General features: G+C 34.9%; 10 protein-coding genes across 10 annotated transcripts; 5 read left to right on the forward strand and 5 right to left on the reverse strand.

Annotated features, from left to right (window-relative positions):
- Positions 1–480: 480 nt before the first annotated feature.
- Positions 481–5,344, reverse strand: DFA_01622 (uncharacterized protein; the record flags this gene model as incomplete). The annotated part of the gene is made up of 7 exons (XM_004359529.1): positions 481–1,346; positions 1,425–1,656; positions 1,722–2,414; positions 2,487–2,732; positions 2,808–2,911; positions 2,999–5,011; positions 5,269–5,344. 7 exons carry the CDS (start codon positions 5,342–5,344, stop codon positions 481–483), a joined length of 4,230 nt encoding a protein of 1,409 aa, XP_004359586.1.
- Positions 5,345–5,495: 151 nt separating this feature from the next.
- DFA_01623 (uncharacterized protein) lies at positions 5,496–6,172 on the forward strand (the record flags this gene model as incomplete). Its single annotated transcript, XM_004359530.1, is given in 4 exon segments — positions 5,496–5,568; positions 5,662–5,705; positions 5,725–5,745; positions 6,119–6,172. The coding sequence occupies 4 exon segments, from the start codon at positions 5,496–5,498 to the stop codon at positions 6,170–6,172; spliced, it is 192 nt and encodes a 63-aa protein (XP_004359587.1).
- A 237-nt stretch (positions 6,173–6,409) lies between these two features.
- Positions 6,410–8,216, forward strand: DFA_01624 (uncharacterized protein; the record flags this gene model as incomplete). Its single annotated transcript, XM_004359531.1, has 6 exons — positions 6,410–6,510; positions 6,585–6,790; positions 7,004–7,361; positions 7,389–7,499; positions 7,612–7,901; positions 7,969–8,216. The coding sequence occupies 6 exons, from the start codon at positions 6,410–6,412 to the stop codon at positions 8,214–8,216; spliced, it is 1,314 nt and encodes a 437-aa protein (XP_004359588.1).
- Positions 8,217–9,044: 828 nt separating this feature from the next.
- Positions 9,045–9,642, reverse strand: DFA_01625 (uncharacterized protein; the record flags this gene model as incomplete). Its single annotated transcript, XM_004359532.1, has 2 exons — positions 9,045–9,118; positions 9,186–9,642. 2 exons carry the CDS (start codon positions 9,640–9,642, stop codon positions 9,045–9,047), a joined length of 531 nt encoding a protein of 176 aa, XP_004359589.1.
- A 282-nt stretch (positions 9,643–9,924) lies between these two features.
- Positions 9,925–10,980, forward strand: DFA_01626 (uncharacterized protein; the record flags this gene model as incomplete). Its single annotated transcript, XM_004359533.1, has 1 exon — positions 9,925–10,980. The coding sequence occupies one exon, from the start codon at positions 9,925–9,927 to the stop codon at positions 10,978–10,980; it is 1,056 nt and encodes a 351-aa protein (XP_004359590.1).
- A 174-nt stretch (positions 10,981–11,154) lies between these two features.
- On the reverse strand, positions 11,155–11,558 carry DFA_01627 (uncharacterized protein; the record flags this gene model as incomplete). The annotated part of the gene is made up of 2 exons (XM_004359534.1): positions 11,155–11,270; positions 11,417–11,558. 2 exons carry the CDS (start codon positions 11,556–11,558, stop codon positions 11,155–11,157), a joined length of 258 nt encoding a protein of 85 aa, XP_004359591.1.
- Positions 11,559–12,678: 1,120 nt separating this feature from the next.
- On the forward strand, positions 12,679–17,267 carry DFA_01628 (uncharacterized protein; the record flags this gene model as incomplete). The annotated part of the gene is made up of 7 exons (XM_004359535.1): positions 12,679–13,614; positions 13,703–14,047; positions 14,146–14,308; positions 14,683–14,725; positions 15,126–16,134; positions 16,214–17,146; positions 17,259–17,267. The coding sequence occupies 7 exons, from the start codon at positions 12,679–12,681 to the stop codon at positions 17,265–17,267; spliced, it is 3,438 nt and encodes a 1,145-aa protein (XP_004359592.1).
- Positions 17,268–17,508: 241 nt separating this feature from the next.
- DFA_01629 (uncharacterized protein) lies at positions 17,509–19,066 on the reverse strand (the record flags this gene model as incomplete). Its single annotated transcript, XM_004359536.1, has 2 exons — positions 17,509–17,754; positions 17,822–19,066. The coding sequence occupies 2 exons, from the start codon at positions 19,064–19,066 to the stop codon at positions 17,509–17,511; spliced, it is 1,491 nt and encodes a 496-aa protein (XP_004359593.1).
- Positions 19,067–21,345: 2,279 nt separating this feature from the next.
- Positions 21,346–21,927, reverse strand: DFA_01630 (uncharacterized protein; the record flags this gene model as incomplete). The annotated part of the gene is made up of 2 exons (XM_004359537.1): positions 21,346–21,473; positions 21,918–21,927. The coding sequence occupies 2 exons, from the start codon at positions 21,925–21,927 to the stop codon at positions 21,346–21,348; spliced, it is 138 nt and encodes a 45-aa protein (XP_004359594.1).
- A 364-nt stretch (positions 21,928–22,291) lies between these two features.
- On the forward strand, positions 22,292–24,955 carry ube3a (ubiquitin-protein ligase E3A; the record flags this gene model as incomplete). Its single annotated transcript, XM_004359538.1, has 9 exons — positions 22,292–22,516; positions 22,633–22,848; positions 22,930–23,096; positions 23,171–23,307; positions 23,449–23,485; positions 23,557–23,725; positions 23,794–24,018; positions 24,108–24,610; positions 24,694–24,955. 9 exons carry the CDS (start codon positions 22,292–22,294, stop codon positions 24,953–24,955), a joined length of 1,941 nt encoding a protein of 646 aa, XP_004359595.1.
- Positions 24,956–24,961: the final 6 nt, after the last annotated feature.

The following is a 24,961-nucleotide window of genomic DNA, read 5'->3' on the forward strand; positions in this document are numbered from 1 at the left end:
GAGACAATCTCAGCGAAGATGTACTGAGACAATTTTTTTTGAACCAGGCGTTTTTTTTTTCCACCATGCGTTTGCAAGGGGAACCCTCACTCCATATTAAGTCTGACCCCCACTCGGACTTTGAAAACAATTTAAAGTGGGGGTTTATCTTTCATTCCTCATATACATAAATAAATTGCACAGCAGAATACTAGCAGAGTAGAGAAAAGAGATAACCACCAATTGTTTAGTTGATTTATATTTATTATCATAATACAGTATCAAGTGATAATCTCAAAGGAGTGAGCTCGTGTTTTTTCACATTTTTCTTCTTATTTATTAATTTTTTCTTGTGATATAATAATATCAAATCAAGAATAATAATGGTTTAGTTTAAGGATTATCTTTTAAAAAGTAAAAATAAATATCAAATCAATAACTGTTATTTAATAAATGTGGCCAGTGTTCTTTGTACAAAAAGTTTATTAAAAAAAATTATTGTTATTGGTTATATTCATCGATGGGCTCCATTTCATCCTCGTCGTCGATAGGTTCCATATCATCTTCGTCGTCGTCATCGATGGGCTCCATATCATCGTCCATTTCATCATGATGGTGCTGGTCAAACCCATCGATTAGATTCAACATTTCCTCCAAAGATGGATAGTTGGGGGTTGAAGGAACTGCCAAGGCAGAAGTTGCTGGCAAGGTCATTAATGTACATGGTTGTTGACCTGAATAGCAAGTATGTTCTGCTGGGACAATAGCTGATGGTGTTGATAAATTATTCAAAATTTGATTATGATTATTAATAATAGTATTAATAATATTATTATTTACAACTTGATTATTAATATGATTATTATTATTATTTCCATTTGTAATGTTGGTGTTGGTGGTGGTGGTTGGGATACTAATGCTAGCAGTTGTAGGAGCAGTAGTAGTTGTAGTTGTAGTTGTAGGAGCAGTTGTAGGAGCAGTTGTAGTAGTATTAGATGTAGAAGAATTAGAAGAAGTAGTAGAAGTAGAAGTATTAGAATTAGCAGTAGTAACAGTAGAAACGGGAAGAGGTGCAGGTAGTGGATTAGTTGCCAAGATATTTGTAACTCTTGTCATGATAGTATCATTGAATAATTCAGGGAGGTTGAATTCAGATACTTTGAATAATTCACGAATTTGAAAGGATATTTTAGATCCCTCTGATTCTCTGTATCTACGATCATAGTGGTACTCTCTGACAGAGAACTTTTCACAACCAGCCAATATATCTCCAAAAGTATCAAATGCCTCTATCTTTTCTCTAGCGATTTTCTGCATTGCTGCACTTCCCGACTTTTCAGTCAATAAATTATTAATATTTTGTCTCTCTAAAGAAATAGAAAAAGAAAAAGATAGTTAGATGGGCTATTCATAAATAAATAAATAAATATTCATAAATTACATACTTTTAGCACCATTTGATGCAAATTTAAATAATGAACCATGTTTTTCAATATAATAACCAATGTGGTGAATAAATACATGGATTGGGGTATTTATAACGGAAGTACCGTATAGTGAAATAAGTAGTTTTGCAAAAGTAAAAGTCATGCCTAAAAATTCATCTTGTCCATATCTTCTATCTTGATTCATCATTATTGATATTAATGCCCATAATTGTTTCCATAAAATTGGAATCTAAAAAAAAAAGAATAAATAAATAATTGTTGGTATATGTTTTTTTTTTGTTGTTTTTTACATACAAATTCTTTTAATGGGTGGTGAAGATAATGAGCAATGATTGGAAGAAATTTATCTTGTTTTGTGACGATTGAAATGGCATCTAGAGGATTAATGATTGAATGATCAAATCTTTCGCGAATTTTGAGGATTTGTTGATAGATTCCACCACGAAACAATGAGACATTGGCATCATTACGTAAAAAGGCTTCAATCTCGCGGTTGGAATCGTTTGAATCGACCAAAGACTGATCTCGGAGTTGGTATCTAAAGATATTTTTGACAACACCACTAATCAATTCAAGTGGTTCTGGAACAATGTTGACAAATGGAATACTGGGTACAAGAGGGACACTAACTTGACCCTTGTATCTCTTGGCTATACGTTTTCTTGTTGATGGTGTAAATTTACTAAGGTACTTGAAACTCTCTACCATTGCTTCAATATTTCTTAAATGAATATCTGGGTTTTCACTAGTAGAAGCGGTTGTCGATGTAGTTGAGGTTTGTGGTTCTACTCTAAGGATATCTCTAATTGTATCCATCCTTGTAACCTTGGTCAATGAACCAATGGTTTGTTGAGAAACATCACACCATGCACATTTAAAGAATGCAATGATTTTAAATATACCATACAATCCAACCAATCCAACTAAACTTGTCATTTCAGTGGTTAAACAAAATGATAAATCAAATACTTTACCATTTTCATTCATCTAAAATATTTAAAAAAAACAAATATAATAAATAAACATGAAACTAAATATTACTAGTTTTAAAATATTTACCTTTGAATTTGAACTTGCTATTCTATTAAGATCTGCATTTAATTGTGATAATTCATTGGCATTGAATAGATGAATTAAATCTTCATTGATTTCACTTGATGAAATGAAAAATTGATGAACATCGTATGGCGATCTAATCTTTTCAATGGTCTTGGAGTCATACAACAATTGTATACATCCAACTTTTTGATACAACATTGTCTTTTTGTTTACATTTACATCAAATGTTATTTTAATTAAAATATTCTAAAATAAATATAAAAACAAAAGAAGGTAAGTTTGAATAAAATATAAATAATATGATTGATAGGGGATAATTACATCATCTAGAGGTTGTTCAAATTTTATCAACTCGTGTATTAACCCTATAATATCACAATAACATCCAATTAATCTTTTAGGTTCTTTTGATACTTTTGGAAATACTATAAAGTAGAAATGTTATATAAAGATAGATTGTTAATAACTTATATGATTGAGGTATATATATATATTTTTTATATTTTACATACTATGAAATAAATTATTTTCTGTACCACTTTTAAGATCTTCGTAAATATATAAAGAGTATTGTTTGACAACATGAGAGAATAGATTTAAATAATATGTCCAAAGACCATCATCTTCAACTCTAATATCATATATTGATTCCATTTCTGCTGGACTTGGTGTAGTAGGTTGATTATTTACATTTGAAGTAGAAGAAGATGAAGATGTATCTGTATTATTATTATTATTATTATTATTATTATTATTATTATTATCTTCACCAATAATATTATTATTATTATTATCCATAAGATCTCCTGAGCCATTGCCATTATTATTATTATTATTCAACTGATCATCTAAAAATTGTTGATTTGATTTTAATTTCATCACTTCAATACATCCTTCACAATTGAATTTGTTCAAGTGAACAGGTTGATCTCTATTCTTTTTAACTTGTTTTGTAATGACGTGATCTGAGCTATAGTGATGTGGTTTCTTCATATGTCTAGAAAAGTTTGAAACAGTGATCATCTTTTCGCATCCAGTGTGTATACATTGTCTCTGTGATTCCTTTAGGACTGGTGGCTCGGTGTTGTTTGCCTTTGCCTCCAACTCTTGACAAACCTTGCAACTCTCTCTTTTACATGCCGCATGAAGTGTACGTTCATGTCTCAATCTATTTTTGTTTGCTAGGTATGGTGTTCTCTTTTCACATGCTTCATGTTCACAAAAGAATGGTCCCATCTTTCTCTTGTTTCCATTTGTCTCGGTTGTAGATGTAGTAGAGGTAGTTGATGTTGTAGATGTTGTCGAAGTAGTAGTAGTAGTATCTTTTGTTGCCCTTGTCTTTTTTGCTTTGCCTCCTCCATTTGGTTGAGGTTGTTGTTGTTGTACCAATGTTGGAGTAGATACAGGTGGCGGTAATATAGGAGGAGTAGGTAATATAGAAGCGGAAGTTGCTTGTTGTAGTTGTAGTTGTGTCACAACCGTTTGAGGGTTGAGTGTAGATGCTGCGGTGGCCACATCAAGGGTCACTGGAGAGGATGAATTTGCAGCTTGTTGAAGCATTGTACGGATTTGTTGATGTTGAAGTTCAACAACCCCATCAACAACAGTATTGGAACCTGCTGTTGTTGTTATTGTTGGCAGCGTTGGTTGCTGTGGTATATTAGTAGTTGTAGTTGTTGGTGTAGTTGTAATAGACGGGGATAAAATAGAAGCATACTCATTGTTTAAATTATTAATTGAAGGTAAGAAATGAGGTTGACCATGAAGATGGGTATGGTGGTTGTTGACCATTGGTTGTTGACCAATACCATTACCATTAATGGTATTTGGCAATAGAGAATGTTGGTTATTATTATTATTATTATTTCCAATTGACATAAATGAAGCCGATGAGTTGTCTGCAGCAGCTGCAGCTGCCGCAGAAGCAGCAGCATTGACAATACAAAAATTGCCCTCGGATGTGGAAGATGGTACGATGGGAGGAAGCATTAATCCACCTGTTCCTACTCCCATCCCTCCTCCTCCACCTCCTCCACCACCACCACCACCTCCTCCAACGGCGGCAGCAGCAGCACTGGCACCCAAAACACTTGTATGATTAATGACCTCGGCAATTAAATGTTGAAGGGAGTCTAGTAACCCCTCATTATGTGGATTGAATAGACTGTTGCCGCTGGCACCCAATATATTATTTGTAGATGTACTATTTGACAAACTACCTCCGGTAGCAGTTGCATTGAAAAGTTGAGAAGATATACTATTGTTAAGTGAATGTTGTTGTTGTTGCTGTTGAAAGTTGTTTAACAATGAAGTAATACTATCGTTGGCATCACCGCCGCCACCACCACCATGACTCAAATGATGATGAGCAAATTGTAATAGTGTATTGGTAGTATTATTATTATTATTACTATTATTACTATTACTATTATTACTGTTATTATTATTGTCTTGTTGATGATGTTGATGTTGGAATGGTAATCCCAAACCCTCTATATTGTTGTTATTGTTGTTATTGCTCATACCTACTATCTATCTATCTCTCTCTCTCTCTCTTTGCTCTTCTTAACACATCTCGTCTTACACTAACGAGCAAGGTAGAGTAAGATGAATTAATAAGAGATAGATTAATTAACTAAAAATGAAGAGATACTTATTCAAACCCTCGTATTACTTCCCTTCCCGCTCATCCTCTTATTTTTTTTTTTATTTTTTATTTTTTTTCAAAACCTCTCATAATTTTGATAACTATACTTTGAGAGGGCGCGTTCTTATTTCATACTCATCATTGAGTATGATGAACACCCTTCTTTCTCCCAGAGGACAAGGATCCTATCACAAAGACGAACATTCCTCATTACAATTGAGTTGATCCTATCACTTTGCTCATCAATCAGAGCTACTCGTATCCAAAAAGACGCGTCTTTTTTTCTGCGGATCAAAGAGAATCGTTCAGTGTCTGTGTAACAGTGCCACAGATTCTTCAAAAGTTGTGTGAAAGTCTGTGCGATGTCATGCTCATCGCCAAAAAATCTCAAATCAACCTTTGGTTGGGCAAGATTTAAAGCCGTTGCCCTTTGTTGTAGGTGTTTCGAATCATCACACACAGTCTATCAATAGGTGTTTGTTGTTGTTAAGATTATCTTCTAATCATCAATTTAATTATTATTTATAGATAAGATAAATCATAATATTCAAGATAGAAATACAAAAGGTAAGGTTATTATTATTATTATAGTTAGTTTATTCATTATTATTAGTTTGCAGTATAAATATATATAAATCCGAGATCAACTGATCTATAAATAAAATAGAGAACAAAAAAAAAAAAAGAGAGAGAGAGAAAAAGAAAGATAGAAAGTTAAAAAACGATAGAAAGACGAGAAGATAAAATCAAGATCTTATTATGGTTGATCAATAGCAACAATCACCACCCTCCTTTTTAGATTCAAATCATTAACATCACAATCAATCAATCAATCAATCGCTCGCTCCTTCACATTACAAATGTGGTAGATAGTGTAGTGTAGTGTAGTGTAGTGTGTTCGGGTGGGGTTGATGATGATGTTAAAAGGTTGGATTATTTTAAACAACAAGAGAGAAGGGAGGAGTAGGAGTTGATCAAGTTCTAGAACACATCATCAACATCAACATCAACATCAACATCATCAACAACAACAAATTAATAATAATAATAAATTGATCAACTAAATAGAAAAGAGTAAAAGAAGAACAAGTCAAACAATCACAATCGCTTCAAATTCAAAATCGAATCACACAACTTTATTTTTATTTGTTTTTGCAATCTATTTATATCTTTTTTTTATTTATTTATTTAAATATCCTAGGTCCAAACCACAAGACAAGCAATAAAATCAACAATTGTTTGAACTCTTGGGAGTAGTTAATTAGTTAGTTACACCATGGTAAGAGTCAATTGTGATTATATTCCTGCGTGGCCAATTGTATACTATGTCAAGAAATCTTATACCATTTTACATTTATTATGGCCTGCTATAACATGGTATGTAACCATAAATACATACATACAATATAATTATATCAGATGATTTAGTTAATAATATTTTGTTTTTTTAGGAAAGAATCAAAAAATGGAAATAAGGTATTTGCATTCTTTTATATATTTTTTAGATTGGCATGGAACGAGAGTAAAGAGACACAGTTTGTTGATTTCTTTTGGCCAATCATTCATTTAGAGTATAGTGGACGTGGATTTCGGTTTGGAATCCGTCCATTGTTTTGGATTATATCGACCGATCGAACGTTTAAACTGACGCTGCTGGGTATATTTACGATAGTGTCCAAGAATGACGGAGACGATATATGGGTGGTACTATTCCCCTTTATATGGTATAGGTACAAGAATGGAAGGTCGCTGTTTACACTGTTGGGTATCTTTTGGTTGATTTCCAATACTGTCAGGTTCCGGCTGTTTTTAGTGCCGTTCCTAATGCTAAGCAAGTCACGTAATGGTGAAGGATTCTGGTTTAATCTAGCACTACTGCTACATGTCGTGAATAGTGATAAGAGGTTCTATATGCATATACTACCATTCCTATTTATTCATAGAAAGGTTAGTAATGGAACAACACACGTTAATATAGCTGGACTGTTCCATGTGATGACAACGGACAGTAAACGGTTCTATATGCACATACTCCCATTCCTATTCATCAACCGAAAGTCTAGTGGCACGTTACACGTCAACTTTATGGTTGTTATGCATTACCGTCGTACTAGCAGTGGAACGTTGTTTGTGTTGGCACCATTCCTCTTTGTGTATCATGGTACGTCCAACTTTTTCCTCTTTATCGTTCCCCTCTTACTTGTTAGCCGGTCGAAATCACGTAATATGTATATTGTCGCGTTTATCTATTACAGAATCGTCAAACTTGTTAAAGAACGTACATTCACATTGCTATTACCCGTGTTTGTGCATTGGACCAATGGAGACGACTACTTTGTCAACGTGTTGGCCTTGTTTACGCAAAAGTATGATGCGGGAGACAGCAACCGCTTCACGCTGCTGTTCCCCTTTTTGTGGATACGTAAACATGAGGGTCACTCATTCATGTTCCATTTGTGGCCGTTGTTTGGGTACAAGGTGTCGTACAAGGAGGGTGGTGGCTACAACATCTACATCATGTACCCCGTGTTTATCTACAAACGCAAGCAGAATGGCCAGCTCACTCGCTGCTACTGCTTCTATCCACTCGGATACTACTACAACGACCGTGACGACAAAAAGTTCAAAGTACACGCATTCCCATTCTTTTTCTACTCCAATATGCGTGGTATTACAAAGGGAGTGGTGTTGCTGTACTTTTGGTACACCGATCCTGGCCGCGCACCAACACGAACTATCGACGAGTCGTCGGGTGATACACAACCCACGTATGCATCATCACCCGATGAGTTGGCCGTCCGCGCATTCATCCCACTCTTTTTCTTTGTCACCAAGACTGGTGGCAACAAGCTCATCGTCCTCCTCCCACTATTCATATGTCGCTGGAAATCAGATGTTGTCAACAGTCTCTTCCTCTCGCTCATCTACTACCAACGTCGTCGCGACGAAGAAGTCACCCGTTGGCTATTGCCCGTGTTTTACCAAAAACATACGTTCCATCGCGACCTTGTCCTCTCGCCGATATACGTGCGCTGGCGCAAGGACGCCAACTCGGTCATGATCGTCGTGCCCGTCTACATTGACGTTGTCAAGGCCGAGACACACCTGCGTGTCATTACCTTCCCCATCGTCGTCTATTATCGCAAGACTATCTTTAAATTTGTCACCATCTTCCCCTTCTTTTTCCGAACACAAGATGCATCCAAGAACGAGCTGTTTACCTATATATTCCCCATCTTTGGTCGGTCGACCAGCGGCTCGGCACAGCGCAGCCACTATGTACTCTTCCCACTCTTTAGATGGCGCGTCGATGAAGAGAAGGAGTCCAAGGCCATCGATATCATCTTCCCTCTCTTCCACTTTGATCGCAGCCCGCTTGGATACTCGCTGCGTCTACTCCCCTTCTTTTGGAGATCGGTCAGCGAAGAAAATGAGTTTACCCTGGTCATGCCATTCTTTTGGCGCTTTGTCACCGACAAGACCACGCGTGCTCAGAGCAACACCCTCTTCTTGCCATTCTACTTTAAACGTGACTCTGCGCAATACGAGTTCACCTTTGCCTCGCCCGCACTCTTGCCCCCCTACTATGTGCACTACCATCGCGAAGCCAGCCAGGTCGAGCAGACCTATGTCTTCCCATTCTACGCGCACAAGATCAAGGGACTAGACCATCTGCGTTGGTTCCTACTCGTCCTCTACCGTCACAGCTGGCGCGACTTTTCCGACAACATGTTTATGAACATTCTCCTCTTTTTCAAGTATGTCAAAGATGACACGAATATCATGGGTATCATCCCACTATTTATTCGTCGTCGTACAAAGATTACCCAACAAAAGGTTGATGATATGAATGGTGACACACCAAAGATTGATGGAGGTGATATTGTTGTTGACAACAACCATCTCTCCAACTATGTTCCAGACACTGCTCTGTATAAATACCAACTACGTATCTTGTTGCTGTTGGCAGTTGACAAGACATCTACTAGTCTCAAGAAATACACTCGCGTTGCATTGTTTTGGTTGGTGTCCAACAGAGTATCGTTGTTTACTTGGAGGCATAGTGTCAAGGTATGCGACCTCGACGCCGACCTCAAAGTCAAGCGAAATGCCAGCAAGGTCGATTTGTTTGACACGCAACTCCCGTCCAAGGACATGGTCGAGATGGAAGACACGTACAAGGATCTTCCACCCACCAATATCATCAGTTCGACCAAGGTCTACCTCTGGCCACTCTTCCATGCCAAGAACAGAACCGATAACCTCGACAAACTCAACTACTACCACTTTAGCATGTTCTGGATTGCCAAGCCTTGGCTCGCATTCTTCCACAGACTCAAGTCGGCTGAGGAATCCAAGGCATTTATGTTTTTGGTGTTTTATTATCGCGTGCAAGACCTGTGTCGCCACTTTGCCCTTCTCTGGCTGTTCAACCCTATCATCAGTTTGTTCCTTCGCGAGGCTACCCCATTCGCCGTCATCACTCGTCTTATTCCATTCTTTTGGCATTACAAGAGTAGTGAGTCACGCGAGTCAAAGAATCACCACAAAAATGGAGGATCACTCGACTCGAGTGTGGGAGCATCCAACAAACACCAGACTATCTTGTCGATTGTGTATATCGTCCCTCGATACGGACTCATCAACTACAACAACGATGAAGTCAACGGACACTGTACACACTACTTTTTACCCGTCTATTATAGTTGTGTCACGGAACAGAGCAGAGTGTTTGCATTGCTCTGGTTTGCCATACCGCTCATCTCACTCTTTTACTACAAACGACATGATATGGATGGTAGCTACCACCGTCTCTTCCCAATCTACTATCGCAAGCATGACAAGACGTCCGAGTCAAGTCTCTTGTCAATCGTATGGATCGTGCATCCAGTGGTCGCCCTGTTCCGTGTCAACAAGTCACAAGCACACTCGATTGTCGCACTCTTCCCAGTGTTTTGGAAAAAGTCATCCCTTTGCAACGGCAACGACAAGTTCCATCTATCGCTACTCTACATTGTGCCACGATTCGGCTTCATTGACTATGCCATCGAAGAGTCACCAAGTGGCGACGAGATTGGTATGCGCTTTTACATCCTCCTACTCTACTTTTTGGCCCGTGAGGATGGTCGCACCTACGTCAGTCTCATCTACCTTGTTCATCCCAAGGCATCGTTGTTGCGCGGTTGTTTCACTGCCAGTAAATCCAAACTGTTCATGTTCCCCTTTATCTACTATAAACGTGACACTGCTAAACTCAAAATGGCCCTGTCAATCGTTTGGATTGGTAACCCTCGATTTGGATTCATCTCATACTGGTCTCAAAATGACGGTCAGTACACTCATTTCCACATCCCACTCGTTCTCTGGATATCGTCGATTGACGAGTACTATCAATGGGGTGTATTCTGGATCGCGTGTGCCAAGGCTAGTCAGTCTGGTAACCCATTCACCAACCAAAACCTTCCCAATGGATGCTCACGTATTTCGAGTGTCTATTACCCCGTTTCACTCTTTATGTACTATTCCGATGGTCAGAACCTTTCCCATCACCTCATGCCAATCTATAGGTACCGATACAAGACACGTGACGAAGCAGCCGTTCTCTGGGTGCTCCTCGGTGCCGTCTATCTCCTCGACAAACAAGATATCACCGAGTTTAGATTCTTTTATCGTTGGATCAAGGTCAAGTCGTCCGAGACTGTCTTTGTCCTCGAAGTCAACCCATTCGTCTCGATTCGTCGCAAACACGGTAAATCCCGTGTCCTCATCCTTGGTGGAATGTGTGGTGTCAAGGACAGTACCTACGGTTCAGGTTCTACATGTAATTTCTGTTGTATCGAATGTTAAAAAAACAAATCTTAAATTAAATCATAAATCACAAATCAAAAACCAAAAAGCATCGTATAATCGTGCATCATGATGGTGCATGAATAATAATAAATTTTCAAATTATAATATTTATTTATTTGCATATTTATATTTATGGATATGCAATCAGAGGTGGAAATATTTTTTTGATATTCAATAGTGATCACCATTTTCTCCTTTTGGATTATTAGATGGCATAGAGCTTGATTGATCATATTGATAACCTATGGGTTTGTCCATTTGTAACCATCCTCCTGTATTTCTTTCATCTATAAAAACTACCTATTCCATTAATGGTCATGATCAATCGATTAATAATTTTAGTACAAATTAAATAAATTAAAATCTTTAATAAGAACTTGCTTTGGCATTGCGATTAAAGGAAATAGGTTTCCAAATGTCGATTTCTTCAAACATTTCTGTAGGAGTATCAAATTGACAACTTCTTTCTTAAATTGATACAATCTAAGATCTCTTGGAACGGTCTTGATAGAAGAACACAATCTTTCTTTGAATCTAATACCAAGTTCCTTTTCATCCCAAATATGATTTTCCATTTTGTAGTTGAGGATTTATTGGAAGGTTCCATTTTGAATCCGAGTCATTTGGGATAAACAAACAGATAATACATTGGAGGTAAAAGAATAATCAATGAAAAGATTATTTCTATCATCGACTTTAACAACTCTTGGGATTTCAATTTGATATCCATATTTTCTTTTCATAAAAGTCCAAACCTAAGAGGAGAAGAAATTCAGGGTTAATATAGCTTACAAGCAAATATCACCAGATTCTCAGTGGTAGTTATGGAGGTGAATACCTTTTCTGGATAAGCCACAAGAGATCTCTCTCTGATATGAGAGCGAAGAGCATAGGGGATTTCTCCCTCTAAATCTACCAAGCTTTTGTTGTTGATTATTCCAATTTTAGATTCTGGATTGAAGGTTAATTCTGATTTTCTCCAGGAAAGATCCCATTCTGATGTACCAAGTCTCTCCTTCTACCAAAGGATGTGTTTTAATTATTTCAAGAATTCTTAGATTCAGTTCAACTCTTTTTTCTGGATCCAAATTTGAGGATATTGGAGTCTCTTCAAATAATAGTAGGGATCTCTTGAAACACTCATAGTAGTGATGGGTTTGAAAATCAGAGTTTAGTTGTTCAAATTTGATTCCACAAAGAAAACACTTGCTTGGGTCTCTTTTCATCTTGTTGTTTAATTCCATTGAAAAGGAATTTTGGTCTGATTTTTTATCTGTCGTCATCATAGATAAATATTAACTTAACTATTATATCAATAAAATGAAATGTAAATTTATATTTCTTCTTCAACTTTTATTTTTCTATTTGTCATTTTTTAAAAAATGTCTAATATGTTTTATATATTTTTGTAAATTGGTTCAAATAATAATAATAAAAATAATAAGGGGAGCTTTTTATTTATTGTTTCAGGTAATTATCAGATCATTTGACCAAAGTACATCCCTTTTGAAAATAAAAAAAAGGATGGTGCGACTTAAATATAAAAAAATAAGAAGTAGAGGAAGCTCAGTTTCCCATACGACGAAATTAAAGTGAAAAGACAGATATAGGCAATTACTATCTTAGTATACTAGATACTTTTGATAGTAATAGAATAGATATAGATAGATAGATAGTAGATAGAAAGATAGATAGATGGAACGAAAGAAGAAAAAGACACAACCAACAACTGAAGCAGCAGATGCTGCAACTGCAGCAGTTGTCAAAGACGATGATGAATATGTACCATTGTTTCAGTATAGAGGGTCAATGACTGCACTCGAGGATATTGATTTACTCGATGATATGGGGAATGAAGATGGTCTAGACGATCAACTTGCATTCAAAGAGTTTAATACTCCCTCTAAAAAGGGAAAGAGAGGAAAGAAAAAGACTACTACACCAATCTCTGAGAGATTGTCGGGTAGAGCGACTAAACGAAAGAAAAGAGCTGACTTTGACGACGACCTTATAGACAGCAACGCCTCTGAACAACAAGCACAACAAGCATATGAAAGTCAATTCGACACCACCTTACAACGATCGCAAACAACACCTATAAAGACACCAACTCATTCAAAGTCTTCATCAACCATACCAACATCACTCCCAAAGGCAACTACTCAACCAAATTTACAACAACAACAACAACAATACATCTCATTAGATGATGCAGATGATTATGTTGAATATCTTCCCTCTCAAACTTCAAATAATAATAATAATAACAATAATAGTATAAGGAATAGCAATAATAATATTAGAAGTAGTAGTGGTAGTAGTAGTAGTAATAGTAGTAATAATAATATGGGTATATATAAAACAATTGATATTGATGATGATGAAGAAGATGATGGTGGCTTGGTAGTCATGGGTAGTACACCATCAAAGATCAACATCTACCAACCACCTAAATACCAAGAATATGATGTATCTTATACTGGATCATCAAGTGCAACGTCGTCGTCTCTCAATACTACTACATCATCATCATCATCATCATCGACCACTTCATCAACACCCTATAATTCACCGATTCGATTAACATTTAAATTGGTTGGAGAAGAGGATGTTATTTTCGATACATTATATGTAACTATCATTCATAAACAAAAAGTCTTATTGGACAAAGATCTTGGATCGATATTAACATTCATTCATTTATTTGATTGATTTTTAGGATACACCAATTAAACAATTGGTAGACACTTATTGCCAAAAAAAGCAATTGGATCCAGCAACTGTACAGATAAAGTTATATGGTTTGGCAATGTCACACACCAAAACACCAAGAGAGTTGGAACTGATCGATGGCGACGAACTAATGGTTGCATTCAAGGATATAGAATATAAAGCACCACCATCTCTTCTCCACTCACTCTCCTCGCCCAATCTTTCATCCTCTTCTCTTTTCACACCCAATGGTGCACCATTCTCAACTGCTGCCACTGTCGTTGACGACACTCCAAAAATTCTTTTATGTGTTAGATACAATGGAACCACTCATAAATTTAAATTATCACCGGTATTTATTTATATCTCTTAATCAAGAAGGAGAGTTATAAAAGTATAAAAACTAACCACTTTTATTATTTCCTTCTTTCTTTCTTTCTTTCTAATTAGAGCGATCCATTTGAAAAAATAGTAAATGCATTGATGAAAAAGGAAAATATACCAGAAGCGAAAAAATCAAAGGTTGTATTGAAATTTGATGGTATGGCGCTAAAATTAACACAAACTCCCGAGGATGAAGACATGGAAGAAGAGGATCTTATCGATGCTACTTGTAAATAGAACAACAACAACAACAAACGATGATGGTGATGATGAAATTCGTAGCGATAATCATTAATAGAATACCCGTTTAAAATTAATTAATAAATTATTATTTAATTAATATCACTAGTGCCAGCTATGCCAGGTTGACCAACAAAAAAAAAAGATGGATATTTTTTAATATCAATCAATTTGGATAATTTTAAATTTATGTATAATATCATCAACTTTGGATTACAATGTAGGATATGACATTATAATATCGTCAAACTCTCAATATGGTTTATTGATACATTTTGTAACCCTTTGAGTTTTTTGGATCGACAGTCTCCAATCCAAAGTCAATCAAAATAAAATATTTTGTAACTGATTTTAACACTAAAGTAAGTTCATCACCCACAAACACTGTTTTATATCTATATCTATTGTTTGTTTTACCAAACCAATGTTTGAACTTTATACTATAAAGATAATACCAAATGATACAAATACTGGAAAATCTTCTTTCATGTGATAAATTTGCCACCCTCTTTCATGGAATCACAATCATATTTTATCTTTATAATAAAAATAATAATAAAGATCAATCAAATGAAGAGTTGATTGGTGTAAAGATAGACCCGATAATCTTTATAAATAGATAGATAGATTGAGGAGGAGAAATTAAATATATCATCTTTGTAAAAATAGAAAAATGTTTAAATTAATAATATTTTTATTAATACTATTTGTATTATCTATATCAAAAGGTAATAATAATAATAATTAATTAAATATAATATTAATATATTTTTCTATTTTTTTTTAGGATGTATTATTAAAAATAGAATTTATAATTTAAATAATAAAATTGTAAAAGAAGCTTTGGAGGATGTTGGTGAGTTGATTGATAAAGAGGTGGTTGGAAATATGAAGATTCCATCGTTTACAATGACAGTGGTCAATGGTGATAATATTATTTGGCAAAAGACGATTGGTAATGAGGATCCCCTAAACAATGCGTCTGCTCCATTGTCAATCGACCACAACGTTCGTATTGGATCTGTCACTAAATCATTTACAGCATTGATGATGTTCAAGTTGCGCGATGAAGGTGTTATTGATCTTGATGACAGACTCGTAAAATACTTGCCTGAATTTTATATTCAATCGGTCGACAACAGTGCCGACGATTTGAACCTGAAATCGTCCGCTCCAACATTTAGTACCATCACTCTCGAGGAGATTGCTAGTCACCAGTCTGGTCTACCAAGAGATGTGCCATGTCGATCACCATCCTACGAAGACTGTGACTGCAACCGAATCCTTGCCACACTCCGAACCATGTTTAGACCACTCCCATCGTTGATGTCACCCATCTACAGTAACCTTGGGTACACACTGTTAGGAAGAGCTCTAGAGAATGCTCTCAACATTTACGAAGGTCGATCGAACACACCCTCCAGAAACAAAGATTGGGTCTCTTACGAAGACTATATTAGACAAAAGTTTCTTCATCCTCTTGGCATGTTTGACACGCACTTCAAGGCAAGCGAATCTAGAAGACCACGTGCCATGTCTGTCAAGGTTGACAAGGCCAACAATTATTCCATGTCGCATTTCGAAGTGACCAATCTTGGGTTCTCTGTTCCGATGGGTGGAATGTGGTCAACTGCTCGTGACATGTCCAAATACCTATCATTTCTTTTAAAGTTTCCAAATGACAACAAGGTTTTAAAGTATAGTTCATTCCTCGAGTCTCTCATTCCACTCTATGTTCGTGCCGATGGTAATACCTCCCTAGCATTACCCTGGGAAGCATTCTATGACACTGAGAATAATTATTGGACCATTGCGGTAAGTTAAATTCATCCAAACTCTAAACAAATTAAACAAACAAATTATTAATATTATTATTATTATTATTATTATTTAGAAATCAGGAGAATTTGAAGGATATTTATCATACCTTTCATTTGTTAGAGAATTAAACTATGGATACTTTTTTAATGCAGCATGTGACAATGAAGATATATTTTCCATTCGACTCAAGATCCACAACATCTTGTCCAAGGCATTCAAACAGGTTTGTTGTGACAATGACAGAGTCAAAGATATTGTCAGCAAACCAGCATTTGAAAACCAAGTATCATCTGTTCCAAATGAAGATGATTACAAGGTACTGATGGGATTGTACAAGACACGTGACATCCACAGTGGCATTGCTTACAGTGACTTTGAACTCATCCAATTGACCATTTGCAATAGTATCAGAAATAACAATAGTCTCGAGGTTGTCAATGAACGAGACTACAATACCACTCTATATGTAGGATGTCACAAACAAGCAACTCTTCGTATCATCGATACCGAGGTATTCTATTACTTTTTAGTTCCATACTTTAAAGATAACCAAATAATGTTGGATGCTACAATTGATCCAATTGATAAATCGACCAGTAGTTCTTCTTCTTCTTCTTCTACTTTTAATACTACTTCTCCATTACCTATACCTACATCAACTCCTTCTCCATCACCGTTAATTATTCCAACTATTATACCTACTCCCACACCCAATGCTACACCTCTAGTAACCAATCGTAATAACAGTCGTAATAATAGTAGTAGTCTACCTGTTAATCGTAACAACAACAACAGTACTTCCAATACCGTTCAATCCACACCTACTGTTACTGCTGTCGATCAACAACAACAACAACAGAAAGTGATAAGAGGACCAACAAGATTCATTTATCGATTGATTGCTCCTGATGCCAAACTAAACTTGACTACTTCAACATCCATGTCATATGAATTCATCTATGTCTTTCATGATCAACTATACTTTAAAGATGCTCTATTCAAAATAGTAAAAAAATAAATAAAAGGAAGAACTAAGTTTGTTGATCAAAGAATACCAAAAGAACTAAATTTATCAATTTTTAATTATTTATATTGTTTATTTACAAATATTATTTCAGGTTGGTTAAATTATTTTAATCATTATTCTATTCTATTATTCCTATTATTCATTATTATTATTAGTCATTATATTATATTTATTATTTGGATTATATTTCTATTGCTATTTACATTTATGATTGATTTGTATATTATTATTTGTTGTGTGGTTGGTTTATATATTATATTATATGTTTGTTATTCGTTATTATCATTGTCGTCGTTATTATTATTATTTACAACATTTCATTTTTTGGTTTGTTTTGTTTTTTAATTTGCTGGTAAGATTGGTCGTATCATTGATAGAGGAACTTTGGAAGAAGAGATTCGAAGATTTTGGTATTGTGTTGGTGGTGATGGTGGTTGAATGGTCGAGGAGGAGGGGGATGATGTTTGATTTCCATATCCACTAATCACTCCTTCCAACCATGGATCACTTAGATGTTTCAATCTCCAAAATCCATTTTGTCCCAATAGTTCTACACCAGACTCGAATATTATTTTACTATGAGACAACTATTAAGAGATTTTATAATTAATAAATATTACTTTATACTTTTTTTATCTTTTAATAGATATTTACCATATCTTGAATTTGTTTATGCCAATTGGTTGATTTTTTCTTATTTAAAGATAAGATATCCCAGTGATGATCCATGAATCCATAGACATCACTTTTCAATGAATAGTAGGTCTTGTGTGGAAGAGAGTCGGCAAGGGTGAAAAAGACAACTTTCATGATACTGGCCCAGGTAGCAGTTTTGGTGAGGAGTATAGGAGTACCGCGACGACAGAGTAGACATGGGTCATCAAAGGTACATTGCCCGGTAGTGGATAATGACGTTGGGTTTGTCAAGTAGGTTTTACGATTTTTGGCTGGACTATTATTATTAATATTGTTATGAATAAATTGATGGTTTGATTTACTGGTGGTATGATGATATTTTAGAGGTGGCATTGAAGTTGAAGAAGGAGATGAAGTTGGAACGAGTAGGTCATGAACACTGCAAGAAGTTTTACTAGAGGATCCGGTGGTGGCGGCGGTGGGAGGAAAACTCAACTCTTCAATACACTGTACAGGTGGCGAGAGTCTTGAACATTCGTAATCCGACTCTGGAGAAGTGGTGATGGAATCCTCTTCATCGATCAACAGGATGTTATTGATAAATGACGATGAGGACGATGCGATGGGGGAAAATGATGAGTGGGCCGATGAAGATGGTGGAGTACTGATGGGTGAAGACGATCTTGAACGACCGTTGGGTGGGGAGCAGTTGGCAGTCGATTGCATGGATGTGGTGGTGGAGGACTGCATACTGTTGGTACTAGAATTTAGTCGATTCTTTAGCTTGGCCAATGAATTGTTATTGTCGAGACCGAGATCAATCATTGATGTAGATGGCAGACTCTTGGACACACCGTATGGGTGGTGGTGATGGGACGATGAGGAAGACGATGACGACGAATGTCCGTTGCCGTTGTTGTGTGGGAGATGGCTGTGACTACCTTCGCGTCTTATCGGAATCGATGACGACGAACTAGACAACTTGAAACTGCTGCCAGATGACGAGAGGATGGGAATCTTGTCACGTGAGTGCATCAGGTTGAGCAAGAGTGTCTCGCCAAGTTTCAAGTCTTCCATCATGGCGGCGTGGTGGTCGCTACTATCACCCATAATCTCAATGTCCATCATTGTCGGAACCACTGGGAGGAGTTGGGATTGTGATTGGGAATGCGAAATATTGATGACACTCAAATCCATACAACTTTTGGATTTTTTGATTGATGGCGATGAAGACGCCAATGGAGAGGTTGAAGTTGATGACATTGTTTTAATTATTATTATATATATAATGTCAATGTTAAAAAATAAAGTAAATTATATTATATATTATAATAATTTAATTTGGTCGGGTTAATTAATTAATATTAATTAAAAAGAGTAAAAATAATAATAGTAATAATAATAAATATATGTATATTTATATATAAGACAGTGTGTATATAGTACCGATATTAAATATGTATTAAAGTATTTAGAGTTCTTTTGTTTTGAATATATGGATATATTGATATATGTGTGGGGGTGGGTATTAATTATTATTTACAATTAAAGAGATGGATGTTCGAACGAAAAGCTATAATCTATTGACAATAAATAAATAAATACAACAGTGGATGGATATTTTGGAAAATTAACTATTAATAGATGATGGTATTAGTAGTTAGGGTGGAGGAAACCAAAAAGGGAGATCAAACAACACTGGTGACAGACTATCGAGTCGGAATTCTACTCGTGCCTAACCAACAAGATACTATAGTAGTAGTAGTAGTAGTAGTTGTTGCGTATATATAGTGTCGATGTTGTTTTTAAACGGTTGGTCGTATTTGTAAAATGAGTGGAATGAAATGAACAAATAATAATAATTTAATATAAAAGAGATATTTAATGAGATATATGTATTATATATAATATATTGAACGACAACGAAAGAACACCTACGAAACTAATATCTGTCTGTGTCTCTTTCTCTCTCTCTCTATATCTATCTTTTTATCTCTACAGCAGTAGATAACGAGTGAGTGAGAGTGAGTGAAGGAGGTGAGCAAGAGGTGAGATTGACGTCCACCTTATGAGAAAGAACAAGAAAGAACAGAGTGCAGGGGAGAATGAGATATTCTTCTTGGCTGCTGGTTGCTTTAGTTTGGTAGGTACACCCGTGAAATAATTAATTGTGTGATTCCTCCTTTCCAAGCTAGCTTGTTTGCTTGTCTGTCTCTGTCTATCTGCCTGCCTGCTATAGTGAGTGCTACCACAGCTTTTAACTTAAAAACACAAGAGTACACACACGCACACCACACTCTCTTTCTCTCTCTCTCTTTCTTTCTTTCTCTCCAACAACAAACACACAAACTTTGGGAACTGTGTGTGAAATACTGGATGGATGGATTGGATAATTTGAAAATGAATGCAAATGATTAAATATATATATATGTTATATTGGTGGATGGGGATTGTGATTGATTGATTGAGATGACTTAACAATGATTAAATAAACCCCCTACGAACAATAAATCTGCAGACCCGAATAATAATATTAATATTATTATTATTATTATTGGATGGTCTACTACTAAGTATTATCGTCGGCTCACCCCCATTCATATAGTTGCCACCTCCCGTCGACCACAACACTCATAGCCACTCTCGACGATGAAGGGATCATTTTAAATTTAGGATCAAAACCCCCGCTCATGGAGGGGTGATTGCATCAAACAATCAATTGTGTGTGTGTGTGTTTTACATTCCAAACAATCGATTGACATGCAATCCGATCCATGATGGCTAGAGACAGGTGCAGGGTGCTTGATCCGTCTGACATGTGTAATATGTGATGAAAAAATCTATATCCAAAGGCGACTATAATAGCAGAGTCGCACTCTAAAATCACCCATTATGGTGTTGTTGTTGTGCTAGTACTCTGCAACACACTCTTTATATTTTTGGAGTCTCCACTAGTCTGTCTGTTTGTCTGTCCATCCATCCATCTATCGATGATGGTGGGCGATGTGTTGTTGTTGTTGTTGTTGTTGGGATTGTTTTCCCAATGCAATCCATCCACCACCCTATTAGTCCTAGAACAACAAACAAACCAAGTTTGTTAGTTTGCGTGTTGGTGCCCAATCGTTGATCTCAAGTCAAGGGTTTGGTGATGGTTGCCATTGTGGTGGTGGTAGCATGCATATTTTAAAACAACAGTATTATATTTAGTCGATTATTGTAACTAACTAGACTAGTCTGCTGCTGCCCATCGTCGTTTAGTCGACTGCACTGGAATGACAGACACAAAGCACACACCTTTTTCGTCTGTTGATTGTTTAAGTGGATAACACCCAATCAAATCAACAACAACAACACATGAAACCTTAGCCTGACGAGTCGTTGATCTCCTTTTCACTCTCTCTCACCCCCAACCATACCATACCATCCAACCAACCAAATCTAATTTAGAAGCAACCGCATTCATCATTCTTTCTCTCTCCAATCTAAATAATGATAACCCTAATAATAACACGACATGATGCATGATGATGACAACTAATTAGTTATGACCAATCGATCGGTCTATTAACATAATGATGAGACAGGAATTCCTTAACAGTCGATGGTCTAGAGAGATAGATAGATAGATAAATGAATAGATAGACATAAATGGGGGTAGTGTATTCTAATTCTAATAACGATAGATTAAGATTATTATTATTATTATTGTTCAGATATATATGAAGGTTGCATTAATTTCTATCTACCAAACTTCTTCGACTTCTACTACAAGTACATCAAGTTTCTATTCTATTCTCTAGAGTGTGTAATTAAAGAAATGAGATGATGATGATGATGTAAATTGATCAACTTTATAATTATAATAGAGATGTACAAAGTAAACAAAGATATTGAGAGAGTGTGACGTTTTGAAGTTCAAGTCTTTAGTCTTTGTGGTTTTCCCCAACAAAATTTCAAATATTATTTTGTTATTATCTTGTCAAAAAAAAAAGAGAGAAGAAAGATAGATAGACAGATAGATATAGATAAATATATATATATCGTGATAGGGAGGAAAGAGTTCTATATCATCATATCAGAGATTGTTTAGTTCAAGCTGAATATACCTACCTACCTTTATACATATATAATATAGGTAGTTATTGTTGTTTATATAGATATATAAATATATATATAAATATAGCAGCACTTACTTCTGTAGACATGTCAACAAATGAATCACAATCAAATATAAGATATTGTATTGAACAGTAAGTTGGACAGATAGATAGATAGATAGAGATTCGATTAATTAGATGCTAATATATTTCTGTTACAGATATTTTACACAATTAACTAGAGGATGCAAGGATGCAAGTTTATCAAACCATTCAATTTATTGTTGTCATAATCCAGGTACCTATACTATATACTATATTTATACATACAACATATCATATCATATCATATCATACTAACTAATCATAATTGTCAATTAATAATCCAATAATGAATGATGTAGCTTGTACAAAAATATCAGATCCAAACTTGGCAGCAGTTAAAGCAATTGAATATGCAAAGGTTTATCAAGAGAAATTACTCTGTGCATCATTGTCTGGTGTCACAGCCGTCATTAACAAATGTAAAGAAGCCGACAATTATTCAAACATTATAAAGTTGATTAAAGATAGCTTTTCACTTCCCTCTGAAATTGCAAGTTTATTTTTGGTATCTGTATGGTCAAAATGAAGAAGAATTAGAATAAGAATATTTCCTAAATATATTATATTGTTATATATACTAACATCTATCTATCTATCTATCTATTATTATTATTATTTATATTGTAGAAGGATAAAAAATGTGTAAATAATAATTATGATTATTTCCAAGGTATCGATTTGATTGAAGCAAGAAAGGTATTCAAGTCATTACAAGATTTGGGGAGAGCTGATGTTCTCCAATCTCTCATTGAATCTTCAACCAATTTAAGTGCATCTGTTAAATTCAATGCCAGAGCCTATAAAGAACCAGATGAATTAAGATCAATTGTCATTTTATTTCAAGTATCTATCTATCGACCAAGCATTTAATTATAATTTAGAACCTATATCGATCACTAATCATTTTGATTTATTTCTCTATAGAATCCATTAATATATGATTTGGAATATGTAACAGTATTGACCAATTTATTCCAAGCAATTCGAGCATTAAAAGAATTGGAAATCAAAAGATTAGATGAATCAAAGAAAAAGAATGTTCCTATACAAGGTCCTATTTTAACTTTGATTCTTCAAGAATGGTTATCAACGTATGTTTAATATTTTTTTAAAAAAGACAAAGAGAAAATTAGAGATTAACCAATTGTTTGTATGTTTGTTGCAGATTTTCAAAAGAACATTTTATACAATATTTAACAAACACTCAACAATTTGTATCGGTCAGGTTAATGACTGCAGACAATATTACCTTGAATGAAGATTTACCAATTATGGGTGCATGTCAAATGCTCAGTTTATTATGTTTGTATTCATTAATGAATAGTAGTAGAAAAGTTAAATGAGGTTATTAATAATTTGATTGCTTTATAGATAAAAATAATGAAAGATCAAAACATGTTTTATATACAGAATTTTATAATGATTTGATTAATTTAAATTTAGATTTATCAACAGATTATTTGAATTGGAAGGGTAAAGGGTAAGTAAAAAAAAAGAAACTCTACTTTTTTAAATATTTCATACTCATAATAATTCTATTCAATTTTATAGATTTAGCTTTACATCTTGTCCATTTATTTTAAATACATTAACAAAGAGTACTTATTTACAAATTGATCATAGATTGGAACAAAATCAATTTAGAGCTCAAGTTCCTGGATTTGAATATGTAGTTTTAAAAGTACACCGAGAGAATATTATAAATGATACTTTGAATCTTGTAAGTAGTCATTAGAGTTATAAATCTTTAAAGATCTTTGAATTGGACTAATCTTATCTTTTTTGTAGATACAAAAATATAAAAGGAGAGAATATTTAAGAAGAGAATTAAAGATTCAATTTATTGGTGAAGATGGTGTTGATCAAGGAGGAGTTCAAAAGGAATTCTTTCAAATTGTAGTTAGAAGGATTTTCGACTCTGAATTTGGAATGTTTAAATATAACGAATCAACAAGAACCTGGTGGTTCAATCCAAATTCAAGTGATTTATTAGAGTTTGAATTAATTGGTATTGTAAGTTATATATCACAACAAAAAAAAAAAAAAAAAAAAGAGATAGAATTATAATAATTCTCAACTTTTAATATTTTTTTTTTCTTTAGATACTTGGATTGGCTCTTTATAATACAACAATTTTAGATGTACATTTTCCAACAGCAGTATATAAAAAGTTATTAAATATTCCTATTGGATTGGATGATGTTGAATCGATTGATCCAATGATTCATCAGAGTTTGATCAAACTACGAGAATCAAAAGAAGATGTTTCAGATTGGATGACTTATTTTTCGGTTGAAGTGGATTACTATGGACAAACCAAAATCATTGATTTGAAACCAGGAGGAAACGACATCCCGGTGGACAATAACAACAGAGAGGAATACATCCGACTGTATACACACTATCTTTTGGAATCTTCTATTGCCAGTCAATGGGACCACTTTAAAAAAGGTTTTACCCTAGTTTGCGATACTCCCTTTTTGGCATTTATCCGTGCCGAAGAATTGGAAGATCTTATTTGTGGAGTTGAAGATTTAGATTTTGAAGAATTGGAAAAGAATACAATTTATGAAGGTGGTTTTACTAAAGATGATTCAACTATTATGTATGTAAAAATTAAATATATTAGATATATAAATTAATTTAATATTTAATATTAATATTTTAATTAATTTATTTCTTTTTTAGATTTTTCTGGCAAGTAATTCATAGTCTTTCAAATGACTTGAAAAAGAAATTTTTATCGTTTACAACTGGTAGTGATAGAGTACCATATGGTGGGTTGTCGAAATTACAATTTTCAATCACCAAACAGCCAGACTCTGATCGTTTACCATCGGCTCACACTTGTTTCAATGCACTCATCCTCCCAAGTTATCCAACAAAAGAAAAGTTGGAAACTCTATTATTAAAAGCCATCCAAAATTCAGAAGGGTTTGGATTAAGATAATCAAAA

Source organism: Cavenderia fasciculata, assembly GCF_000203815.1.
Source record: "Cavenderia fasciculata unplaced genomic scaffold Scf_Dfasci-F-a-25c12.r2-5, whole genome shotgun sequence".
NCBI lineage: Eukaryota > Evosea > Eumycetozoa > Acytosteliales > Cavenderiaceae > Cavenderia > Cavenderia fasciculata.